A 26,709-nucleotide genomic window follows, 5' to 3' on the forward strand; every position below is an offset into this window, starting at 1 on the left:
CTCAGATGTCTCTTAGCAGGGTTTCTCAGCACTATTGACACTTGGGGCCAGGTAATTCTTTGTTGTGAGGGGCTGTCCTGTGCATTGTAGGGTGTTTAGAAGCATCCTTGACCTCTACCTACTAGATGCCAGTAGTACCATGTCTCCAGACATTGCCAAATGTCCCCTGGGGGACAAAATCCTCTGCTTTTGAGAACCACTCTTTTAGAGTAAGGAAATGGAAGAATAGGTGGTTTATAGATGTAGGTGATTTATGTGAGTCAGATTGATGCTTCAATTAAGTGAGAATGCCATGGTGCCCAGTGGAGGGTAGCTGTATAGGGTAGTGATGATAAAGCTGTAGAGTTGGATGGCTGTGAGTGTGGTAGCTACAAAGATGGTAGAGAAGGAATATGAAAATATCTGAATAATGAAAATATGTTAATAAAAGCAGGCAAAGTGGAGGTCGTGGATATCTGAATTAGAGATAAGGAAGTGTCCTGACACCTAGGGGAGGTTCATATGGCAGTGTATGCTTTAGAAGACTACTACCATGCCTATACAGGGCAGATCTCCTGTCTTTTAAGTGCCCCAATCTGGACATGGGAAATCCATAAGAAATCATAATGCTGGCAGGGTACCAAAGACGTCACTTTCTGCCTGTACATGACCCAGTGACACTTTCCTTGAGCTGAAAAGGCAGTTATAGCAAAGACCAAACACATTGTGGGAAGAGGGCATCAGGAAAGGTTATTTGTATTGGGTTGGCCAGAAGGTTCGTTCAGGTTTTTCTGTAATGTCTTACGGAAAAATCTGAATGAACCTTTGGCCAACCCAATATTACTGTTTTGAAAACAATCAGAGATTCCAGTGACTGGAGGATACCAACAGGGTGGAACAGTCAGGACACAGAAACACCTACATTTTTATCACTATTCAAAGTGTAATAATGTGTTATAAAATGCCGTATATGAAGTTTCGTCATGATTTTGGGGAAGAACTTCCCTAAGGGCTCACCACCTGATTGACTGGACTCTTTGAAACCAAGCAGGAATCTGTGTAAGTTCTAGGCATAAGGTCCAGAAGCATTCTTTGCCCTGACCCCACAATAAGGCAGTTCCAGCATGTGAGTGGTAAAACTAGGTGTTCTCTGAGAAGTCCTTTCTGTTATCAGCTGCACCAATCCTGTGGGATCATACCTTTGATAACTCTTCTAGAAATCCCTGACCTCATGTTAAACTATGGATACCTGGTTCTTTCTTTTTTTTCCATCCCTTCCTTACCTTCTCTCTCCCCCTCCTCTCCCTTTCCCTCCTACTTCCTCTCCCCCTCTCCTATTTCCTCTCCCCTTCTCCCACCTCCTTCTTCATTGTCCTGTTCTTTTAGGTATTTCTCCTCAGTGACCATTGGAAATCTATATTCCTTGTTCAACACTGCCTAATGCTTTATTATTCTTATTCATTTCCCATAGACTGGAAAAAGGAGTTCCAACAAATTATTCTCTTAGACTCTGAAAACAGTACTATAACCTAATGCTCATAAAATACTGATAGATTTAACAGCTGTGGTCAGTCTTTACTTTTGACCATCAGTTACTTGTAATAACTTTTCTCTTGGTGTAATAAGATCATAGCTTTAGCTTCTGGCACCTCGTCAAAACCTCCCTTGGCTTTTCTCTTTGCTTAACTTGTAGCTCTGCTTTCAACTCACTTCCTTATTCTCCTTTTTACACAGTTCACTTTGGTCTTAATTTTTTTACTTTCCCATGTAAATCACTAAGATACTGAAATGTATGTTTATATATATATATTTACTTCTTCCCAATTGTTCTTATTTCTTCAGTTATAATTTTCTGGGTTTGCCAGTTGTCATCCTCCTGCCTCTGTTACTGGCGTAGCATCATTTGTCCTCCCAGTTACATTTCTTCATTCAAATCCTATTGCATGTTACTATAATATATTCTGTATATAATACTTACAGATACTTTTATGTGTACTATGTTGTTTCATCCTCCAATATAAGAAGGCCAGAGTAGATGATATTAACTCTATGTTTAGGTGAGGGAACTGAGATTCATAGAGGTTAATAAGTTAGTTACTCAAGGCCATATGGCCAGGAAGGAGCCAATCAGCGGCCTTCATCAAGGCCTTATTATTATAGTCTACCAAACTTTCTGTAAATAAAAGTTGTTTAAAAAAATGACTAGAGAAGTTTTTAAAATAAAAACTTTAAAGAGCCAGAGACATCATTTTTTCTTCTCCCCTTTTCTGTAGTTTCTGAAAGCTGGAAATTCAGTAAATATTATATTAAAATCATGATTTTTTTTCTTTTCTTTTTGCTCATAATAAAAGGAGAGCTGATCTGTAATCTCTCATTGAAGTAAATGGATTAGAATGGGAAAGCAAATTAATTAATTGTCACAATAGTGAGTCATATAGTCTTGGCAAATGGAATGCAGTAATTAAATGTTGGGGCTTGTTTTTTTAGCCATGTCAAGTTAACTTGGTTATAGAAACTGGGTTCTTCATTTCTAAAATACTGTCTTGGGATACTGATACATACTTTATGGTAAATAAAGGGAAGGTAAAGATATTGTGGTAGAGGATTTTTTGGTTTTGTTTTGACATCTGTTTTTCTGTTTCTGAAAGCTTTTGGATCATCAGATTTTCACTTCTCAAGTTATTAGTCATTGATTTTTTATTAAATATTTGTAAAATTAATCATTGTTGGGAGGATACTAACATAAACATGATTATGCCTTGAAGGCATTGTGGGGTGTACAAGCAGAGTACTTAAGATATATTCTTACTTTACTATATTATATAAGTAATATGTACTTGAGACTTAAGGAATGTATCAGAAGTTTGAAATAACTGTCACAGACAGTGAGAAAGAGAGCTGACTGGAGACCATGAAAGTATGCCCATGAATACTGATTTTTTTTCTGGAGTTTTCTGAGATTTAAAAAAATTTTTTACTTGTAATATGCTTTCATATACTATATAATGTAGGAATGTTATGATGAATCAATATTAGAAAATCTCTTAATATACGTAACTTCATCAACAGGTCAAATAAGACTAGATATATAGATAGATAGACAGATGCCGAAAGACATTTCATGTAATTCACTATGCATTTCTTATAATAGATACTCTCTTGATCAGGTAAGGAAATACCTACTTCTGATCAATAACAGTCATTGAATTTAAAAGTAAAATGATGGAAACCTTCTGTTAATAATAACTAAATGAACACAAATTACTGATGTCAGCATTATTATTTAACTCTTGTTGGATTTTCGACCCAATACATGTTAAAGAAATTAGAAGAAATAATGGAAAAGGGGAGACAAAATTATCATCATTTACTGGTAAGGATCTTTATTAGAAAATTAATAGAATTCTTGAAAGTTTAGTGGAGTAGCTAGTTGAATTTTAGTTATATAAAACAGAGAAATATTTCTATAAATCAGTTGTTTCCCAGTTAGACAATATTATGAAAAGATATACTGTTTCCTACAGCAGAGCAACTAAAAAGTGCTTGTATCGGATAAAACAACTTGAATGAATGCAGAGACTTTTTTTTAATATAAGATATTAGTTATTCCTAAATTAAGATACAGTATGGATACAATTATGAAAATATCAGTGGTTTCTTATGTTTTGAAGAAAAATAAATAGGCATGCACACACACATTATGTTACATGTATGCTCTAAACATTAGAGATGTGGTGAACTATTAAATGATTAAACATCTCACAATTATTTTCATTAGGATAGTGTGATATCATAAGAGTCGTCAGCCTGATAGTGATGCAGAATAGATTGCCATAAAAGAGATATTTTTAGAGGAAGTTGATATGTTAATGGTGAGTGGAAGGAATTCATCAGCTAGTCAAAGAAAGAAAAAGAAAAATGCTCATTATATATCAAAATAAATATCAATAAATCACAGATGGATTAAGGCAGGAGTTGGCAAATTATCTTTCAGCAGTGGGCCAAATCCAGCCTGCCCTCTTTGTTTCTGTTTTGTTTTTCTGCATACTGTTTTTATAGTTTTATTGGATCATTGCCACATTCATTCATTTACATATTATCTATGGGTACTTTTGCTCTACCAGGGCAGACTTGAGTAGTCGTGATAGCATGGCTTGAAAAGTCAAAAATATTTAGTATCTGGCCCTTTGCAGATAAAGTTTGCTGACCTCTGGATTAAAGGACTGTATTATAAACAATGAAAACTTTCTTAGTATTTTATTGTGGAAGTAGAACTTTGTAAGAAATAGAAGGAATCGCAAAGGTAAAAACTGTCGATTTTTTGGCATAAAAATGGAAACTTCAGTATGTAAAATTTATCTCATAGTACATATTGAGGAAATGTTGATAACAGATGTTATCAGAGGTTAATCTTGTTACCTTATAATGCTTTTTTTGTAAATGGATATTTAAAAAATTGGAAATTAAAACAAGAATGGGAAGAGACTTTTAAGTGGCTTTTATCACAAATTGCTAGAATAAATAAAATTAAGGTTTTAAAAAACAATCTGTCATTGTGCATCAAGAACCTTTACTATGTACTTATTTACCTGGTAATTCCACTTTAAGATTCTTTCCTTAGGAGATAATCCTAAATATGAGTGTATGAGTATTCACAGAGATGTTCATCATGGCATTACCGATAAAAGCAAATGTGTGGAAACAAGTGAACCAACACTGGGTTGTGGTTATGTAATTTCAGTGCCATTCAAGGCTATCAAATTGGAGACTGAGGCCAAGGGAAAAATTAGTAATACTGATCCTGTCTTTACTTATTTAAAGTTTTGGTATTTTGTTTATCGTGGATTATGGCATTTTAAAAAATATTACTGAGATTTTTGGTGCCTTAATTTGTGCCTGAGGCAAGTGCCTCACCTCACCCCAGTCTCATCCTTATGTAATCTGATATGTCTATTAAATAATATATATCAGTATTTTCTCGAATTCCAGTAATGTACAGACACGTCTTATCACAAAAAAAGGCGGTATGTTGGAGTTGCCTGAGAATTCCAAGAATAAGACGTCTTTCAGGGTTTTGCAAGTTTCAGTGTGATAAACAGTGAATTAAAATACAAAGTTAAATCTACCACTTAGGGGCTTCACAATGCAATAATAGAATTGTAAAAGCTAACAACAGCACTAAAAACTTGTTGTACAACTCAGTTATATGTGGTTATTCATGACTAAAAATATATTTACATTCACTAAAAAAATTATTGAAATAAAAACCCAGACTTTTAAAATATTTTTTTTAGAATTCTCAGACTGCCTGGTCTGCCTTTACAAACCTCAGGGATTCTTGGACTCCAACCTTAGAAACACTGATATTTAGCCACTAGAATTTATTTTAGAGTAATATGTGATAATATGCAAATAAATGTTCAGTTGATTCAAGTGACCAAAAAATCATTTTATAAGAATGCTATATTCAGTATAATTACAGCTGTGTGAAGAAACACATACGGCAGGGGAAAAGACTGGAAAGAAATATAACAAAAGAGTAACAGTGGTTGTTTTGGGGTAATGGAAATATGATTAGAATTTTTTTCTCATTTCTACTTGTCTAAATTTTGTATAGTAAGTGTGTATTACTTTTATAATAGATGAACAGCAACTTAAAATACTGTAATAATATTAAGAATTTAAAAAATAATTTGTGAATATCTGGTAGTGCTATAGGCTAGATAGCTACTGTCATTTTTTACCTCAACTCTCAGCGTGTATAAACATGTTATACCCTTATTGTAATTATAGTTTGCTTGCTATTATTTATTAATATTAATGTAGTAAACATTTTCCACCCCTATATAGCCATAGTAAAATGTCTTGAATATCTGGATTTCTTTAGATACATTGTATTTATTTTTTCTTTACATATTTATTTATTTTTCTTTTTAAAAGGAGTATAGTCATGGCCAACAGCAAAAAACTCAAGAAGGGGAACTGAAAATTAGTGCTGTGTTTTCAGTCAGTGGCAGTCCTCTTGGTAAGAAGCAGAACTGAATGAATGAATCATGTTTATTTATTCTGACCAGTATGAGTGAGAGGAAGTATCTACTTATATTAGTAAACTAGGCAGTTTAGAATGGCTTTAATTGTGTATTGCATAATTAGTGTTGGGTTTCAAGACTAGCTCTAGAAGAGAAAGAAAGGATGCCTACTTAAAATTCATGGTAAAAAGTAAAACTTTTTTTTTTAAATTTTTTTTTTTAAAGCTCCACAGTTGACTACTGGCTTTCAGCCTTCACTGGCATCATCTGGCATGAATAAAATGCTTCCTTCAGTTCCAGCCACAGCTGTTCGAGTTTCCTGTTCTGGTTGTAAAAAAATCCTCCAGAAGGGGCAAACTGCTTATCAGAGGAAAGGGTCTACTCAGCTATTCTGCTCTACACTGTGCCTCACTGGATATACAGTTCCACCTGCCCGCCCACCGCCTCCTCCCACTAAGAAAACTTGTTCAAGTTGCTCAAAGTATAGCAGAATTCTAAATTATTGTCTTTGCTTTCTTTCTTTCAAGATACTTTGTTCTTATTTATGTATTGTTTAATTTTCTACCTTTCTATGTTTTTTGAGAAATATCACATTGTTTACTATGAACATGTTGTTGCTGCTTTTAATCTTTCTGGACGCTAGGTGCTCAGCTTTCTTTTAACTTTAAGTAATGTGCCTTTTATGTAATAAGAGGTGCTTTTGAAATGTACTTTACTATCCTTGTTAGTTGAGATGCTTGAGAAAACAAAAACTATGCCATTTAGGGGTATTACATGACCACAATATTTTATCTTGTAACTGTAGGCAATAGATGCTTAGATGCAACAAATATTTAATGTTTATGTAATGTTTTCTATTAGGTAGTTGGAATTCATTTAATACTTTTCATCTTAACTTTAATTGGATTCCAGTGTGTGTATTTTTATTTTCTCAGTATCTCAGGTATCTCAGAGGTTGTATTTCAGTGTTTAACAACAAAAAATTATGACCTTAGATCCTAATAAAATCATCCTGATATATTTGAGGAATATGAACTAATTTAGGCTAATTTTGCAATGTGGTCATTAGACACTGTTTAAATAAGTCAGAAAAAGATGAATAATGCTCTTGTTCTGAAATATTTTGGCTTCTATTATTAAGCTACTCAAACCATGATTTATTAGTTTCGATATTTGTACTTAGAGTACCTCACATGGATGCTGCCCTTTCTCTGTCTAGAAAGGGAAAAGATGCTCCCTCTTCTGGTTCAATTGGAAAAAGTATAGAAAGAAACTTCTAAAAGAAATTTGAGTATGGTTAGAAGATGTTCTAGAAGTTATATGTGCATCCCCTTATGTTTCAAGTTTAATTTAGTAAAAATAGACTTCTGTTTGAATTATGAAACATGTTTAAAAAAGAGTACTTATAGATGATATCTAATTTCTATATTCCAGTATATTCATCCTTTCTAAGATCAAATCAACTAGAAAATTATAATTTTTATAAGGTTCTTTGTTCTTTTCCTATTTTGCTATGAAATAATTTCACGTAAAAACTTCCTTTTATGTTTCTTTATTTAATTCTTACTTTAGCGATCAGCGCTTTCTAAAATTTCAGCAGTATTTCTCCTTTCATAATAATAGTCATAGATACTTAGTGCAAAGATTTAACAGTGAATTTCAAAATGACCATAGGAAACTCATGGAAGTTTTAAAATGTGTGCCTTCTTTCTGTGTTTTTTAATTCTTGTCCATACATGTTGTTCTTCTCATCTAAATTTACTATATCTCTTTGGTCTCTGGTGTTTGCCTTGCTTTATCTGGAGATGGTCATTTTTACCTGCATGTCATATCTTAGCTCTGTCTGATCTTATGTAATTTAATTATTTTAAAGATTAAATGTTCTTCTTTTGTAATGTTTGGTCTTATCCATGAATTTTAACCTGTCGTTCTTTGACTTTTAACTGTTCTACCTTTTCACTCACTTACTCTGTTGTCTTTTTTTTTATCCCTTGTTCTTTTCCATTCACCCCTTTCTGTTCTTCTTTCAGGTACTCCTTGCCTGCCTATCACCTCAACTTTTCTTTTTCATTTTCTGTCTTTCTTAATTTTCCCCCCTTCTCTTCTTACAGAATACGTTTTTCTCTTGTTGCTCAGTTCTCAACCATTTATCAGTCTTGTTTTTCTTTGTATTCCATTTCATTTTCTGTACTACTCTTTCATCTCCTTTTCACCACTTTTCCTTTCCTTCCCTTTTTCCTCTCTTATTTACACAGTCATTACAGCAGTTTGGGATAGTCTGGTTTATCTGATTATAAAATTATTGATTTGGATTGTGCCTGAAATATAAGGAAGTTAGATTCAAAGAAGTTAAATGATTTGCTCAGTGTCACATAGCTGGGTAGTTCTGGCACATGCATTTTCCCCTCTAGATAGTCCATGCATCGAACAGGTTTAATTTGTAAGTCAGTCCCTATAAGAAGGATTTTTACTTTAATTTGAATAGGTGGAGATAGAAAAGATTTCCTTCCTGATAACTACTGCTGTTTTTGTAGACCACTAGAAATATAGCAGCAGCACTTAGGTTGAAAGAAACTCCTTAGCTGTTTGGAGTAACAATTTTATTTTTGTTAGTCTTTTATTAACCAAATCTCTTAGCATCTTGAATTTAACCTAAACTCTGAATATGTTTTGGCTAATCATCATTTAATTTTTAGATTTCATTAGTAATAGGGACCTAACAATTTGTTTTAAAAAAATCAGTTTCAAATCCTACACTTTAAAAGAGGTAACTTGGAGGGTACTTTTGTTAATACTGTTAGAAAGATCAGTTTTCTTGATAATAATGGCAGTAAGAGAGGTAACTGTTTCAGGATTGTCTGTACCATCTGAATTTTTACTATCTGAAATGAGATTGCTCCTTCTCATTCTGATAAGATGTAATCTGTTACAATAAAATGTAATGCAGTTGGATGTTAAGCATACTGAGAGTAGTGAGAAGTAGCTACTTTTATGATTCTATTGCCTTGATCCACGCTGTTCTCCAACTTTTATCTCCTTAGCCTTCTAGAAAACATCTATTTAAGGTCCAGCTAAAATACCACCTTTTGGGTAGCTTTTCATGTCACATCTTGTCTGAAATAATTGTTTCTTCATTTCTATTTCTATAGTACATTTTATGTATATAAATACATTTTTCAAAATTATTTTACTTTTTTATATTAAGAATGCTTCTTTTATGGTATTTTATATATCATTTGTCTATTTGTCCCAGTATACTGTGAGCTGCTTGAGGGCTTGTACCATATCTTGACATAGGGCTGGGCTAGTCCCTGGCTCAAGGTAACTGCTTATTAAATACCCTTATAAATGAAATAGATTAAAACCCAATAAAAAGTAGCTGGAAAGACCAAAAAAAAAATGCAGGTAATAGAGCACTCTCAAGCTACTAAGTATTGAAGATGAGGTGTGATGTTGTATATTACAGCATAGTATAATATCAGGTGCTCCTTGTGATGAGTCCCACTATATTTGCTATTATCTTTTTTTTGAAGCAGAGATATTTGTAATCTTTTCTAAAAAGTACTATATTAGTATAATCTGTTTAAAATGTAAGAGTGAATATAACAATTTATTTACTAAATATTATGTGAGTGTATACTCATGGGAGAGAGACATTGTTTACAGAATTTCATCAAGGTATTTTTTAAATTGGTTTTTAAAATGGTTTGTACTTAAGCGATAAACTACTATGTAGGAAGAGTAATTTGGGAGTGGGATAAGGGGTGGAGTGGTAGGGAGTCTTAATCCTTAGGGTTTTAATCTTCATTGTCTTTTACTGCTAATGCTTACAGATTGAATTATTTAGATCTGGAAATGTTCAATTTTATATAATCATGCTAGAATATGCACTGTGTAGTTTGAAATGTATTCCTACTTTTAAAAGATAGTGGCTTTAAAATTTTTCAAGTGTAATGTTAAAGAGTATTTTTGAACATATAGGAGAGCCTAAGGAAGAAAATGAAAATCTTCTATAATCCTACCTACTAGAGATAGTGAATGATAAATGTTTGATGTATATCTTTTTAATCTTGAAACATAGTGTACTAATCCTCACAACAGTTCTATGAACTAAGCCATGTATTAGTTTCATTTTATACAACAGAGGTTGAGGATCAAAGTGATTTATCACTTTATTCAAGAAAACCCAGGTTTTCAGATTTAAATACCAATGCCCTTTCCCTACACTTTTAATTGCCTTTGTTTTATTTGATATTTTTAGTTGACAAAAAGGAAAAAAATGAATTATACTATGGCTTATTTTATCTTTGTTGTCATTTTTAGAGACATTTTAAATCCAAAGGATGTGATCAGTGCCCAGTTTGAAAATACCACCACTAGTAAAGATTTTTGTAGTCAGTCATGTTTGTCAACATATGAACTGAAAAGAAAACCTGTTGTTACCATAAATACGAATAGCATTTCAACCAAATGCAGCATGTGTCAGAAGAATGCTGTTGTAAGTTATCTTTTTACTTTAGTGGGGGAAGGAGTCTGATATTTGTGCTTAAAGGGCAGCTTTTGATGGTCTTTGCTTGTTGTTTCTAAGTTATTACTTTATAATTCCTAGATTCGACATGAAGTTAATTACCAGAATGTGGTACATAAACTTTGCAGTGATGCCTGCTTTTCTAAGTTTCGCTCTGCTAACAACCTCACCATGAACTGTTGTGAAAACTGTGGGGGTTACTGCTACAGTGGCTCTGGACAATGCCACATGCTCCAGATAGAGGGACAGGCTAAGAAGTTTTGTAGTTCCACGTGTGTCACAGCATATAAGCAGGTACATGACCATATTTAATCCTGACGTCTTTGTTCCTTCCAGAAGGATTGAATTTTTTTGATAGAAATTATTTATGAAAATGTCACAAAAATATTAATTTCTTGTTATTAGCTTAATTAATATTTTTTGCATGTAAATAGTATTTTTCAAATGCATGTGTGTTAAAAAACTCTTGTTATAGAGTTTTATAAGTACCATATGCAGTTGTACCTCAGTATCCATGGGGAGTTGGTTCCAGGAACCCTGAGGATATCAAAATCTGAGAGTGCTCAAGTCCCTTATATAAAATGGTGTAGTAATTGTATATAACTTACACACATTCTCCTGCATACTTTAAATCATCTCTAGATTATTTATAATACCTAATACAATGTAAATGCCATGTAAATAGTTGCCAGTGTGCAGCAAATTCTTTTCCTTTTTGGAATTTTCTGGAATTTTTTTCCTGGAATATTTTCGATCTGCATTTGGTTAAATCTGCAGATGTGGGACCCAGGGATATGGAGGGCAGACTGTATTTCTCTTAATGCATTTGAAATATCGATACATGTTTTTAGGGTATGGATTATTTTATTTAAAATATGATTAATGTTTTTGAACAAGATTTTGAAAATGCAGAAAAGCACAAAGAAGAAAAAATTAGGCATCTCTTAGAGTTACCCAGTCCCATCATTTTGGTGTATACCTTCTAATCTTTGCTTCTGCTAATCCCAAACTCTCAATCCATCCCTCTCCCACTCCCATTCCCCTTGGCAATCACCAATCTATTCTCTATGTCCCTCATTCTGTTTCTGTTTCATAGATAGGTTCATTTGTGTCAGATTTTAGATTCCACATATAAGTGATATCATATGGTATTTGTCTTTCTCTTTTTGACTTACTTCACTTAGTGTGATAATCTCTAGCTGCATCCATGTTGCTGCAAATGGCATTATTTCATTCTTTTTTATGGCTGAGTAGTATTCCATTGTATATATGTACCACATCTTCTTTATCCATTCATCTGTTGATGGACATTTAGGTTGTTTCCGTGTCTTGGCTATTGTTAATAGTGCTGCTGTGAACATAGGGGTGCATGTATCTTTTTGAATTACAGTGTTGTTTGGATATATGCCCAGGAGTGGGATTGCTGTATCATGTGGTAATTCTACTTTTAGTTTTCTGAGGAACCTCCATACTGTTTTCCACAGTGGTTGCACCACTGTGGTTGCAATTTACGTTCCTACCAACAGTGTAGAAGGGTTCCCTTTTCTCCATACCCTCTCTGGCATTTGTTATTTGTAGACTTTTTAATGATGGCCATTCTGACTGGCGTGAGGTGGTACCTCACTGTGGTTTGTTTTGATTTGCATTTCTCCAATAATTAGCAATGTTGGCAGTTTTATTTATACTAGATTTATATTTTGTTAGTAAATTTTGATCAAAAGTTCAATTTTAAAATTGGTAAACCCAAAGGAATAGTAAGAACTTTTTACATTTTCAGTTTTACAATATTTTCCTGTTTCACTGCATTTGCTGATCATTCTTTTTCTTAGAATAGTAAATTTTTATACAGTTAACCAAAATTGGTGAATTTAATAATGTTAATTTGGAAATTTCTCTTAAATGTTCTTAAAACTTTGCAATGATTTTGTAATTTTAAACATTCTAGTGTTTCAATTTATTTCTTGTTAATATACAAGCACATTAAAAGGGATTAGTGTTAGTTACTATTTATTTCTTCCTTAGAAACACCTTGTTTTTGTTCTCAAAGGGGGAGGAAAAACCCAATATCTTCATTAGCTTTATTCTTGTACAAAGGACAGTTTTCCTGATATTGTATCACATTCTAAAAGTTACTTTGATTCAGTCCATTGAAAGGTGGTATACATTCCATAAGAGAAGTATTTTGAAATACCTTAATTTTAAATTTATTAGTTTTAATTTAGCCAATACCTATTAAAATTTTCACATATTAGTGTGTACTGTGGTTTAGAGAAAGAACGCGGATTTAGAGGTAAAGCAGATCTTGGTTTGATTCCCAGACTTTCTGTTCAAATAGAATTTAACCTTGGGGAAAGCAGTTAAACTCCCCGAGTCCATTTTCTTATCTGTAAATGGGTATATACTAGCAATGTCACTGGGATGTTTTTAGGATTATATGAAGTAAGAATGAGAAAGCACCTAGTATAGAACCTGGAACATTGAAGATGGTCATTTTTGCTACTTTTCTTTTCTTCCTTATATAAAATTTATTCAACAAACATTAGATGTGATTCCTGTTTTGAGGTGTTACATGTCCCCTGGGGGAGATACAAGTGTGTAGAGATGTTAGGATAGAAGTGTTATGGGATGTAGAGGGGCACCGTGGAAGCAAGGTCAGTTCTACTTGATAGTTTCAGAGATAACTCTTGACCTAATTCTTATAAATGAAGTTTGTGTTTGCAGTCCTGTTGGAGGAGGAAAGGAGAAATAGGGTTGGAGATACAGAAGAGATTCCAGAATGTAGGAATATGCTCACTTGAATATGTATTTATTTTAATAGTAAGTATAACAGACTTATCGTTGAAGAGGACATAGAGATCTTGAAATTATCTTAATGGGTGCTGGATATACCTTATAAGTTATCATGAATGTATGACATGTTAATAGTATTTAGTATTATTTGCTACTAAATCACTGAGTGGAAATTTAAGATAACAGACTCTTTCGTTGCTTATATTTGGACACTTGGGATATGCAAAGTTTCCTCCCACTTTATTGCTTAGAGTGTGCTTTGTTGTTGTTATTATTTGTTTTGGCTGCACCACGCGGCATGCGGGATCTTAGTTCCCTGACCAGGGATCGAACCCACGCCCCCTGAAGTGGAAACGCGGAGTCTTAACCACTGGACCATCAGGGAAGTCCCTGTGCTTTGTTATTATTAGTGGTAGAATATTTGAGTGTGAATTTTCTAGTAAGTTTATTAATTTCCTTGGATTCACATTTCACTGCTATATATAGCACCTTTTGTGGGAAGTTCTTCCAATTCTTTGAATAGTGTAAGAGCATGAATTCCCTGTTGTGTAATTTTTTAAATAGTGGGTTTTTTTGTTTGTTTGGAGGTTTTGTACAATATATTCTTGCAGCTTATTTATTTTATACATAGTATTTTGTGCTTAACCCCGTAACCTTATCTTGGGGGAAGGCTAAAATAGTGCGTTTAAAACTATAGTTATAACAAATTAATAGATCCCAAAATTAATTGCTAGGTTGTGCCCAACATATTTTTTAATGAAGTAGAGTAGAGTGGAAAAATATCAAAGTGCATCACATGTTATCATGATATATATTGTTTTATAAAACCTTTCAGTTTTATATACATACATGTTTAATACACAAACACAAAACCTCAGAAGTATGTGTTACTGGGTCACTTTGTAAAATTTATTTCTTACTGAGGATTGTAATCATAAAAGTTTGGAAGCCACTAATTTAAAATATTTCAACAGTGTTAAGTATAAACATTTCAAAGAATTATGCTTTTACTTGTAACTTGGTAAAAATGAATGTTATTTTATTCTCTTAATAGAAATCAGCCAAAATTACACCATGTGCGCTTTGCAAATCATTGAGATCCTCAGCAGAAATGATTGAAAATACCAATAGCTTGGGAAAGACAGAGCTTTTCTGTTCTGTTAATTGCTTATCTGCTTACAGAGTTAAAATGGTTACTTCTGCAGGTAATACTGGTTTCATAAACTTTATAAATATAATAGTTGAATAACTTATGGTTATTGCTTTGTTGTTATAGCGCAGATTTTTGTCCAAATTTAGTTGATTTTTAACGCAAATTTAAAATACTTCAGATCTGTGTTGTAAAATATCACCTCTTGATTGCTTATTTTATGTTTATTTAGTTGCGCCTATTTGTGCATACTTTCTTACCAAAAGAATTTATGGCTTTTAAAATGTATTTTCTTTATCTACACCTGATTTATTTCAAGATTCATTTATTTTTTAGTTTCAGGGTGTAGACTGTGACAACTTTAAATAAACAGAAATATTTTTGACGTTGTTAGTTTTTGTCTATATGTGAGGTAACTAAGTTTAATTTCAGTTCCTGCAACTTGACTTGGCTCTTGAATTTTCATGTATCATATAATACTTATTTTCTCATACATTTGTTTACATTTGTATTACTCATTAGCTTTTATTTTGATTTGCTAAGGTGTACAAGTTCAGTGTAACAGTTGCAAAACCTCAGCAATCCCTCAGTATCACCTAGCCATGTCAGATGGAAGTATTCGCAACTTCTGCAGCTACAGTTGTGTGGTAGCTTTCCAGGTATGGCTTCAGGACTCTTCCTTTTCTCCAGTTAGTTGCCTGTGATAGTAAAGTAAACTTATTAGGTGGTACTAAGTGCCTGGATTGCCTAAATTTCTACCTCAGTCTTTTTAAACTAGGGTTCTTTGGTCCATCCTATTTTTGGAGGCATGTTATTTAATTGCCTTCTGTGAAATTAAATGGTACTGTTATTACCTAGATTATCTATTGGGAGGATATTATTTTTAAAGAATATTATTAAATTATTTCATTTTTTAATATAAATATCACTCCCCCCATTCAGCTATAAGCTGCTCAAAGGCAGGGATGTTTGCCTTTTCACAAATATATGTTAAGTGCCTAGAACTGTGCTTGACATAGGTAGGTATTCAGTACCTTCTTGTTTGAACAAATGAGTAGATTGATCTTTTTGTTTGTTTCTTCTTTCAGAATTTGTTCAACAAACCAGCAGGAATGAATTCTTCAGTGGTGCCCTTGTCTCAGGGCCAAGTAATTGTAAGCATCCCTACAGGTTCAACAGTGTCAGCAGGAGGCGGTAACACCTCTGCTGTTTCTCCCACCTCCATCAGTAGCTCTGCTGCAGCTGGTCTCCAGCGTCTTGCTGCCCAATCCCAACATGTTGGGTTTGCACGAAGTGTTGTAAAACTCAAGTGTCAGCACTGTAACCGTCTCTTTGCCACAAAACCAGAACTTCTTGATTATAAGGTAGAGTAAAGGAGCATGATAGAGGGTTCGAGTATAAACTGGTCTATCTGTAAACTTATTTCTGGCTTTTCACCTTTCAGAAATACACTATTTGTTTTGAAAATAAGAGGGATAAAGATTTCCACAAGATAAACCAAATGTTTAATTAGTACTTAATGATTATTTCTTTGCAGGGTAAAATGTTTCAGTTCTGTGGCAAAAATTGTTCTGATGAATATAAGAAAATAAATAATTTAATGGCAATGTGTGAATATTGTAAAATTGAGAAAATTGTAAAGGAGACTGTGCGATTCTCAGGTGCTGACAAGTCATTCTGTAGTGAAGGTAAAGATAGAAGATTATCTTACCTACTGAGCATGTTTGTTGTTTCAAAAGTAGTTGATGATTTAAGCTGTCACTGTGTAAGTTTATTTTATCTTTTGTGTATAACACCAAAACCTTTTTGTTTTGTTTATACTTGGTTCTCTCTTTTCTGATCTAATTCTTCATATTATATAGATGTTAAAATGAAGAAAAATCTCCTCAATGTGTATAGCAAAAAATGGTGGTGATGTGAAAAACATTTAATGTTAGTTATTAGGTTGATAGGGATCCTTTAGTTCTTGTATTTATTTCTAAAGGGAACTGCTTAAATTTTGGTAGCATCCTAAGATAATACTTTTATTGTTTTAAACATCCATTATGTTTCTGAATATAAATGATCTGAATATGTGAATCAGTGTCTTCCTTATTTAGATGACTATAAGGTTAGAATGTTTTGTTTTACTCTAAAACCATGCAGGATTAGCCTCCTAGGCTAGTGGCTTTCAAACCTTTTGACCACGACACAAACAAGACATACATTTTACATTGTGACCCAGTGTATGTTCACATACCCAAATAAAACAAAAGTTTCATGAAACAAAACTGATTTTTACCATATATGATGCACTGTAATATTTGCTCTGCTGTCTTACTTCGTTTAAAAACAGAAAATGATAGTATTAATCCTCTAAATTGACCTCTTGATCTACTAATTGGTGAGAACCCAAATGTGCAAACTTTGTTGTAGGACATTTAAATTAAAGATGTAGATACTTATTATTTCTCCCTAATGTTAATTTTATCTTCTCTGATTTTTTTAGGTTGCAAATTGCTTTATAAACATGACTTGGCAAAACGCTGGGGAAATCACTGTAAAATGTGCAGTTATTGTTTACAGACATCTCCCAAATTGGTACAGAATAATTTAGGGGGGAAAGTAGAAGAGTTTTGTTGTGAAGAGTGCATGTCCAAATATACAGTTCTGTTCTATCAGGTAAATATAATTCACATTCCTGGGTTTTTCAAGTCAGGGCATATTTTTCCCTTCTTTTTTTCTTTCAAATAGTGTGAAGGACAATTAATGATTTAAAACTTAAGTATTAAATGTATTCTGTTCTCCTCTAGTATTAATATAAGATTTTAAAAAGACTTTAATGTCACTGAAGTTACATTTGTTTTTAATTTCCTTGTAGAAGACATATCAGTCTTAAAACATTAAAATATTTAAAATTATATTCATTTATTAACTAAAATGAATTGTGTTCTGATGTCTTTAAGGAAGATCGGTCTATTTCCATTTCACTTATTTTAAAATTACTATTTATTGGCATCTCTATAATGTGACCTTTTTTAATGTTGTACAAAATAGTAGATAGGTAAGTAATTATTTCCAAATTTAGGATCGTTAACCTTCATTTTTTAAAAAACTGAATTATAGTTGAGGTATGATATTATATAAGTTAACAGGTATACAATATAGTGATTCACATTTTTTAAAGGTTATACTTCATTTATAGTTATTATAAAATATTGACTGTATTCCCTGTGTTGTACAATATATCCTTATAACTTATTTTATACATAATTGTTTGTACCTCTTAGTCCCCTACCTCTATATTGCCCCTCCCCCCAGGATAGTTAACCTTCATTTTTGTGATCTAAATTCTAAGTAAATTTCCTCACTTGTTAACCTGTGGCCTGCTTTTATTCCATCAGACCATAGACAGTTTGTTTTTTACTTCTTTACTATCTTCTGTTTCTTTTTCAGATGGCCAAATGTGATGGTTGTAAGCGACAGGGTAAGCTCAGTGAGTCCTTGAAATGGCGGGGAGAAATGAAACATTTCTGTAACCTGCTTTGTATCTTGATGTTCTGTAATCAGCAAAGTATGTGTGACCCACCTTCACAAAATAATGCAGGTAAAATTAAACTTTAGTCTTTGGTCAGTGCCAGGGACTAACTACTGTTCTACAAGTTGAGAACATTAAGTAGTTGTCAATAATTTCATGAAACGTAAATTTCATTCTATTCAAATGACATTAACATTTAGATCTCTTTTTGTTTAACACCTTAGATTAATGCCCTGTAAAAACGAGTTCTTTTAGTTTTCCCTGAGCATGTTGAGTCAAATAAACTCTGTAAGAACTTTATGGGGAAGAATAGCAGTTAATGTTTTATAATTGAAGATATACATCTTGACTTCCTTAGAAAAGGATTTGAGAGAAAGAACATAGAATCTAAATCACATAGCCTTTTAAATATACCACATGCATAGTTAGGCAAGAGAAGGTACATGGAATACTTTAAAGGTTCACTAATTAAAAAACAGAAAAAAATCCAGTTAATCCTGAAGTGACACTTGGCTCCAACAGAATTTACTCTAACCTAAAAGCATTGTTTAACCTCCTTGAAATGTTGGTTCTGTGTATGTGCATATAAATTACATGAGATTTTCTTATTTTTGTTTATTTTAATCAGGAAGTGTTTCCATGGTGCCAGCTGCTTCATCAGGGCCCCCATCTCACAGAAAAGATTCAACTCCAGTTATAGCTAATGTAGTATCATTAGCCAGTGCTCCTGCTGCTCAGCCCACAGTGAATTCTAACAGTGTCTTACAAGGTATGACTTGATTTGAAAGCATTTATCTAGCCTTTTTGAGGTTGAATATAAGGCTTCTCTACTCTTTTTTGTCAGTGTTCATTTTCATGTGTTTGTCACATTCATATTAGGAATGGTGGCTCACTATGTGCCGCTATGGCATTAAACAGTGTTTTTGTAGTTTCCAGATCTCTTTTTCTCATATTAGGCTTTAGGTGTTACTCTTCCCCTGAATTAAAGTAAGATAATACATGTTTTTATTATGAAACTTTGTGTGTTTTTTCCAAATATCAGCTTTTAATACTAATGTTTAAATAATAAGATCCTACATTATATGTTTTTATTTATATCAGGTGCAGTTCCAACAGTAACAGCGAAAATCATTGGGGATGTAAGTTTTATTATTTTTATTGGTATTGCCACTGTCTTTTCCCTTTTTATGCAGTATGAATATGTCTAAGCTGATTTGCCCTCCTTTATTTTTTGTTTGTTATATAAAACAAATTGCATGAGTTCAGGAACAGGATTTTCTGGTTATTTAGTTAGGTCTTTTATGTACTTTAATTTCTTTGAATGCTTGGTATCTATATAATAGTAACTATATAATAGTTACTGAAGGTTTTTGTTATTTTTTAATTGTACAGAATTAAAGTAAATTGTACAGAATTCAGGCATAAAAGGTTTGGGGGGCATTTTGTAACATAGACTGTAAATAAAGTACTTATAAAATATAGTTTATTTCCCACTCAGTGTAGATTATGCTGTAAATAAGCATTCTTTTTTTAAAAAAAAAACAATATTTTTGTGCTTTGTCTCTTAAAAAAAGAAAAAAATAAATAATGAGAAAAACTTATGACTAGAACAGTGGCATTTTTAAAGTGTTTCCTGGTCTCTGGGATAATTTTCATGTCATCTTTTTTCAGGTAACTTAAATGATCATAAGTGATCCTATTCTAGTTATTTATTTTTTTTTTTTTTTGCGGTACGCGGGCCTCTCACTGTTGTGGCCTCGCCCGTTGTGGAGCACAGGCTCCGGATGCGCAGGCTCAGCGGCCATGGCGCACGGGCCCAGCCGCTCCGGGGCATGTGGGATTTTCCCGGATTGGGGCACGAGCCCGTGTCCCCTGCATCGGCAGGCGGACTCCCAACCACTGCGCCACCAGGGAAGCCTGAAACTAATTCTTTTAAGACTTAACTCAGTCAAGAAACAACAGTTCTCATTTTAAGCTCAACCACCATTGTTATTTATTTATTTGTTTTTTTTGCGGTTCGCGGGCCTCCCACTGCCGCGGCCCCTCCCGCTGCAGAGCACAGGCTCCGGACGCGCAGGCTCAGCGGCCATGGCGCACGGGCCCAGCCACTCCGCGCCACGCGGGATCCCCCCGGACCGGGGCACGAACCCGTGTCCCCTGCATCGGCAGGCGGACCCCCAACCACTGTGCCACCAGGGAAGCCCCACCATTGTTATTGATCAACAGTATGTCACAATACAAACAGCATTTTTCTTGGTAAACAGAACTGGTAATTAGATACATTCAGGGTCAATATATAGTTATCAAAATATTCCTTTATTGATATTTCAGGAATATTATATTCCTTACATATTTAGTTGAATATTTATATTCTGTGTCTTCCAAGTAATTCCAATATAGTATTTCTTTTGAAATTATATTTTGAAATATAATATTTATAATGTTTCTTGTAATTAATGATAAGCTTTTGGTTTCTGACTTATTTTTTTTTACTAGGCAAGTACACAAACAGATGCCCTCAAACTGCCACCTTCCCAGCCTCCAAGACTTTTGAAGAATAAAGCTTTATTGTGCAAACCCATCACACAGACCAAGGCCACTTCTTGCAAACCACATACCCAAAACAAAGAATGCCAGACAGGTGTGTTCCTTGTGCTTTCTTCATTTAATTTTTCCTAGGGGAAAGTAATGTGGGATCTGGTTACATTAATTAAGTGCCTTCTATTTTATAGGTGTTGTGTTTGGTTGCTTATATTCGCTGCCCAATTGAGTTCTCACGATATCCCTGTGGGTTAGGTATTTTCATCAACTTAACAAGTTATGGCAAAGAGAAGGTAGTTGATAATACCATACTCTGAATGCTTCATTTAATTTCCTTATTCATGATAGTGTAGTATTATGGGTAAGCATAGACTTTGGAATTACATAAACAGGGTCTTAGTTAAGAGGAACTGTTGTTTTCCAGAGCACCCTTAGGTTTGAACTTTTCCACACTCTATTTCAAATAATGTCAGTTCCTTTGGGGAGAGCTTTAGGGCTTTCTTTTCTTATGAACTGCCTCTACCCTCTTTGAGTTACTACTTTTCTGAATGATGGGCATGGTGTGAGCTTCTGATCTCCTCAACTTGCCTTTCCTAGCATGGAATCTCTGCCCTACAAGTGATCTGGGGTGAAGGTAGTTCGTACCCTAGTTTTCTTGGCCTGCTATTCCTATAGTAGGTTTTCTCTTTGTGGGTGGTAGCTGTACTCACTAGGAAATTAACCTCTTTAACCTGGACTTTGAGGGGATAAGAAATGATGGTGGCCTGTCCCTCCTGGTGAGATACAGTAACCCTTGATGGGAGCTGAAGGAAGAGGAGCCCATTCTTTCTGGTCCCACCCATTCCAGAGTGGAGTTTCTATCATATTTAGCTGGCTGAGGCAGGGGTGTGGAGCAGGTAGTAGATCAAAAGTCACAGATGCCTACTGTTCTTACTGTATTTAGTAGATTTTCTTGAATAAATATTTCTCCATTTGCTGTATGCCTTTGGGACAATTTCCAAAGAATTTATTAAGTGGTTATTTTTTAGGTTTTCACCAACTTTGCTTGTTTCCCTAGAGAATTGGGTCTCTGGCATGCTGCCATCTGAAAATCCCAGAATTTTTAAAGTGGAAAGGAATCCTAGATTCTTAGATCTGGAAGGTTATCCTCTAGGCCAGTACTTCTCAAACATTAATATGCATATGAATTATTTGGGAATGTTACTAAGTGGATTCTCATTTAGTGGTGCCGAGGTTTTGCATCTTTTAAGTTCCTGGGTAATGTCAGTGCTGCTGATCCACGGGTCATGTTGAACAGCAGGGCTATAGATGACTTAGTCCTGTATTTTTATTGTACCAATAGTGACTTTATAAAAAAGTCATTTTTTAAAATATTTTTTTTATTTATCATTTTTTTACAGTAGGTCCTCGTTATCTGTTTTAAATATAGCAATGTGTACATGTCAATCCCCAAATAGTGACAGTTTAGCATTATGTAGCTTGGTTATCAGACATCTCTAATCAGATAACTTTTTTTTTATGTCCACTGCACCATGGTAAAATTGATCCCATATTATTTCCCACTTCTAACCCTAGTCAAATTGTCAGCTTTTCACTTCTTTTTACTAGCATTACCTTTCTCTTACATTAATGATTTTACAGTTATCTAACATTTTTCTGGCCTACAGAAAAGACTCTGTAGATAGTTGTTAATGATTTCTACCTCCATCCTTCCCACTTTTTCCCTACTCATGTTTAAGTTAGTTCCCAAAGTTGTTTCCTTTTTTTAAAAAATATCTTAGAACCTCTGCTCTGTATACTTATTTTTTTTCCTGCAGGTATCATAACCACCCTAGTTCAGGCCCTCATCTTCTTAGCTCTATATATTGTAGTTGCCTCCCACATTGTATACTTTCTATTCCATGTGAAGATGGCAGCCAAATTAATCTTTTTACAGCCATTTTCCTCACATTACTTTGTGCTAACCAATCTGTAGTAGTTCCCCACTGTCTAATGATTTCAAATGTGTATTATAGCCTCACAAAAATGGCCCTTCTACCTATTCAGTCTCCTCTTTAACATACACTACTTATTCATGTTAAGTCTTCTATACCTTTCTTCTAAGATAACTATTCCATTTATCCATCCAAGTTATATCCTTCATTCATCTTATCCTTGTATCACTGATAATTATTGTGTTGCCCACTTTTTTTAGTGCTGTTATACTCAAGCCTTGCTATTTCTCCTTTCTGTGAATTCCTAGTATCATAGATACTTCTTTTTTTTAAATTTAATTTTATGTATTTGGTTGCATCAGGTCTTAGTTGCAGCATGCTTGTGGGATCTAGTTTCCTGACCAGGGATTGAACCTGGGCCCCCTGCATTGGGAGCACAGAGTCTTATCCACTGTGCCACCAGGGAAGTCCCTCATAGATACTTCTTTTGAACTGTAAATGTCCACATGCTTTAAAAATTTTTTTTAAATTAAAATTACACTTCTTTTGAATTATAAGTCTTCATATACCTAAAAAATTTTTTTAAATTAAAATGTCGTTTCTAACCCTCTTTGTTTTTTTGTGGGTTTTTTTTTTTCTTCCATTAGAAGACACTCCAACTCAGCCCCAAGTTATTGTGGTGCCAGTTCCAGTACCAGTGTTCGTACCTATACCTCTTCATCTTTATACTCAGTATGCCCCAGTCCCATTTGGAATTCCAGTTCCAGTGAGTAATCATTTAGAGATTAAGCCTAATTTAGTATGCATTTTTCTCAATTAAGATTTGACAGCTCCATAAAAATACTTTTTACTTGTTGGTAAAATATACCTGACTCTGGTTGGCTATTAATCATACTGTTATATTACTTAAATATGGAATATATAAAGGACTGCTTCTATTTGTACCCTGCCTTGTCAGAGGAGGTTATGATTTAGCTTTTTAAAAACATTTTAAACACAAAAGACCACTAACATAGAAAAAGATCAGAAACAGTGTGTGAATGCTAGAATCCTAGATTGTAGCAAGAATGAAAAGAGGAATACTGTGATTTACAGGATTCTGACTTTTCGTTAAAGAAAAATGTATTCATTTTTTATTGGAAATATATATTTTCTCGGTATTGAATTCTTAAGAGAAACACTTGTGTGAAAATATTAAGCAAGAAATATAGTCAAAAACAAAACAAAAATTCATTACTTAATTATTCTTTTAGATGAATCAGAGACACGTTAAGTATCCAGAAAAGCACTTACTGAATTTCTATTTAAATGGCTGCAGTCTTATAAAAACAAACTAGCAAGACTATCTTAACCATTAGCAATAGAAATATCTTGAATTTGTTTATTAATAATTTTTATATTTAAATGATCTCACAAATAATAGTTTTGATGGTCGACCAAGAAACTCTTCAGTCTATCCTTGGTCTTTCAGATGCCTGTCCCTATGCTTATTCCATCCTCAATGGATAATGAAGATAAAGTCACTGAGAGTATTGAAGACATTAAGGAAAAACTTCCCTCACATCCTTTTGAAGCTGATCTCCTTGAGATGGCAGAAATGATTGCAGAAGATGAAGAGAAGGAAAAGACTCTATCTCAGGGAGGTTGGTATAATTTTAAAGTAAAAAAAGAAAAACACACCTATAAATTTTTAGGTAGCTCATGTAATTTTAAGTATTAGGCAGTCAAGGAGTTTCTAAAAGCTTTATTTGTTTTTAAATATGAAGTCTATGGGCTTGTTAAACTTGTTGATAACTCTGGAGCTCTATCCTGTTTATGAAAGAAATCGATACGGTTTCTAGTTCTTAGTGATTCCAGAAAAATAACTTATAAATCCATGTTTCATGGTCATGTTCTAGTTTTATCGCCTGCAGTCAAAGCCATGGTCTCCAGATAAAAATTACTGTTGTAAAATAATCAGCATGTTGGTAGAAGGTAAAAAGAATTTTAGGGTGGAAAACCATTTGGTTCAAAATAACCTATAGATAAATACCATTTTATGAGTGTAGAATAATGAACAGTAATTAACATTTATGTGCTTGCCGTACTCTAGGCATTGTCCTAAATGCACTGTGTGCGTCACCTCATTTAATTTTCACAACAACCCTATGAGTGAGGTACTGTTTACTTTAGATTCCTCTTTTGGAAAATAGGCTTGCCATGGTTATGAAATCAGGAAATAATGGAATCAGAAGTTGAATCCAGGTTTGTCTGACTCCAAAGAAAGGATTTTAACCAGAACTCAGTAGTATAAATTCCAGAAAGGTTTCCAGCCTTATTTAGCACTGCCTTGATTTTTGGATATAAGAAGAGATAAAGGAAATGGTGTTAAAGGGAGTTGAAATGTATAGGTGAATTTTTGCAATGGCGTGGTTTTTTTATTTATTTAATTTATTTTATTTTTGGCTGCATTGGGTCTTCATTGCTGCACCGTGGGCTTTCTCTAGTTGCGGTGAGCAAGAGCTACTCTTCACTGTGGTGTGCGGGCTTCTCACTGCAGTGGCTTCTCTTGTTGCAGAGCACAGGCTCTAGGTGCACAGGCTTCAGTAGTTGTGGCTCGCGGGTTATAGAGCACAGGCTCAGTAGTTGTGGTGCATGGGTTAGTTGCTTTGCAGCATGTGCGATCTTCCCAGACCAGGGCTCGAACTCGTGTCCCCTGCATTGGCAGGCGGATTCTTAACCACTGTGCCACCAGGGAAGCCCACAGTGGCCTTTTCATATATCATTGATGAACCAAGAAATTACTCTTTCCTGACAATTTTTTTTTTCTGTGATGGTTTTTATAAAGCTAGCCACTGGGTTCTGATTTTGCGTAATACATTCTAGCTGGTTTTCTGAACACCACAGCATTTGAAAAAACTACTGTCAACTTTTCTGTTGTGTTGCCAGTACGTTTTTAAATCAGATATACTCTGAGAGATGGGTACAAAGCTTTTTGTTATTATCCCAAAGTTTCTGGTCTCATTTTGCTCTTTAGTGTATAATATCAATTCTGACCCATTTATATGTGGATTTTAAAGTCTTAGAATATTGCCCTTGGGCTTCCCTGGTGGCACAGCGGTTAAGAATCCGCCTGCCAATGCAGGGGACACGGGTTCGAGCCCTGGTCCATGAAAATCCCACATGCCGCAGAGCAACTAAACCCATGCACCACAACTACTGAGTCTGCGCTCTAGAACCTGCAAGCTACAACTACTGAAGCCTGCGCTCTGCAACAAGAGAAGCCACTGCAACAAGAATCCCGTGCACTGCAACAAAGAGTAGCTCCTGCTGGCCGCAACTAGAGAAAGCCCACGCACAGCAACGAAGACCCAACGCAGCCAAAAATAAATAAATAAATAAGTAAGTAAAGTAAGTAAGTAAGTAAGTAAATAAATAAATAAATAAATAAAGAGTACTGCACCTATGCTTGATCTTCTAATTTCTGATACTTATTTTGCAAGTTCCAGCAATTCCTGATGAGAAACCTCATTCTAAGTTGGCTTCTCCATTCATGTTAATAGTCAGCATTTATCAAATGTTTCCTCTATACAAATATTGTGACTTTGCCTTTGCCTACAGTTCAGTCAAACAGAAAAACTTTAGACTGAGCTTCAAGACAGATAGTTTTAATCATCATAGTGTAATTAAAATCAAATGGTTTAGAAATATAAAGGGGGGAGAAATTAATTCCAACTGAAAGGATCTGGCTCATTTATCTTTGATTTCAGGGAAAAGAGACAATTTTCCTTGGTTTTTTAAAAAATCTTTTTTTTAATACTTTAAATCTTTAAACACTTTACTTTTTTTCTTCTTCCTTTTTTTTTTTTTCTTTTGTTTTTTCTTGGCCACATTGTGCAGCTTGTGGGATCTTAGTTCCCTGACCAAGTATTGAACCTGGACCCCAGCAGTGAAAGCTCCGGGTCCTAACCACTGGACAGCCAGAGAATTCCCTAAACTCTTTACTTTTAAAGTAGTTTATAGGGACTTCCCTGGCGGTCCAGTGGTTAAGACTCTGCGCTTCCACTGCAGAAGGCACTTGTTCGATTCCTGGTCGGGGAACCGAGATCCCACATGCTGCATGGTGTGGCCCAAAAACAAACAAAAAAAAATTACAGTAGTTTATAATTGATAGAACTTTGTTCTGTTTAGTTCCATGTGCTGATTGCTCATGTATTTATATTCTAAGTTTGTCAGCTTTCCACTGCATGGTAAAGCATATT

The 26,709-nt window shown here is 34.2% G+C and overlaps 1 protein-coding gene across 5 annotated transcripts in view; it reads left to right on the top strand.

The window, feature by feature from the left end:
• ZMYM4 (zinc finger MYM-type containing 4) overlaps positions 1–26,709 on the top strand; it is a 175,316-nt gene that overhangs the window by 115,923 nt on the left and 32,684 nt on the right. For 3 of the 5 annotated variants that reach the window (XM_079917190.1, XM_079917193.1, XM_079917192.1), the window contains 15 exons: positions 5,920–6,004; positions 6,234–6,489; positions 10,332–10,506; positions 10,618–10,830; positions 14,381–14,531; positions 15,020–15,135; positions 15,565–15,840; positions 16,014–16,164; positions 16,965–17,137; positions 17,912–18,062; positions 18,622–18,762; positions 19,095–19,132; positions 20,490–20,634; positions 23,116–23,234; positions 23,940–24,111. In XM_079917190.1, the coding sequence (XP_079773316.1) occupies positions 5,920–6,004; positions 6,234–6,489; positions 10,332–10,506; positions 10,618–10,830; positions 14,381–14,531; positions 15,020–15,135; positions 15,565–15,840; positions 16,014–16,164; positions 16,965–17,137; positions 17,912–18,062; positions 18,622–18,762; positions 19,095–19,132; positions 20,490–20,634; positions 23,116–23,234; positions 23,940–24,111 (2,362 nt within the window). The remainder of the gene's footprint in view (positions 1–5,919; positions 6,005–6,233; positions 6,490–10,331; positions 10,507–10,617; positions 10,831–14,380; positions 14,532–15,019; positions 15,136–15,564; positions 15,841–16,013; positions 16,165–16,964; positions 17,138–17,911; positions 18,063–18,621; positions 18,763–19,094; positions 19,133–20,489; positions 20,635–23,115; positions 23,235–23,939; positions 24,112–26,709) is intronic. The other 2 variants (XM_079917194.1, XM_079917191.1) reach the window with 2 other exon arrangements.

The sequence above is a fragment of the Stenella coeruleoalba genome (genome assembly GCF_951394435.1).
Source record: "Stenella coeruleoalba genome assembly, chromosome: 1".
Lineage (NCBI taxonomy): Eukaryota > Metazoa > Chordata > Mammalia > Artiodactyla > Delphinidae > Stenella > Stenella coeruleoalba.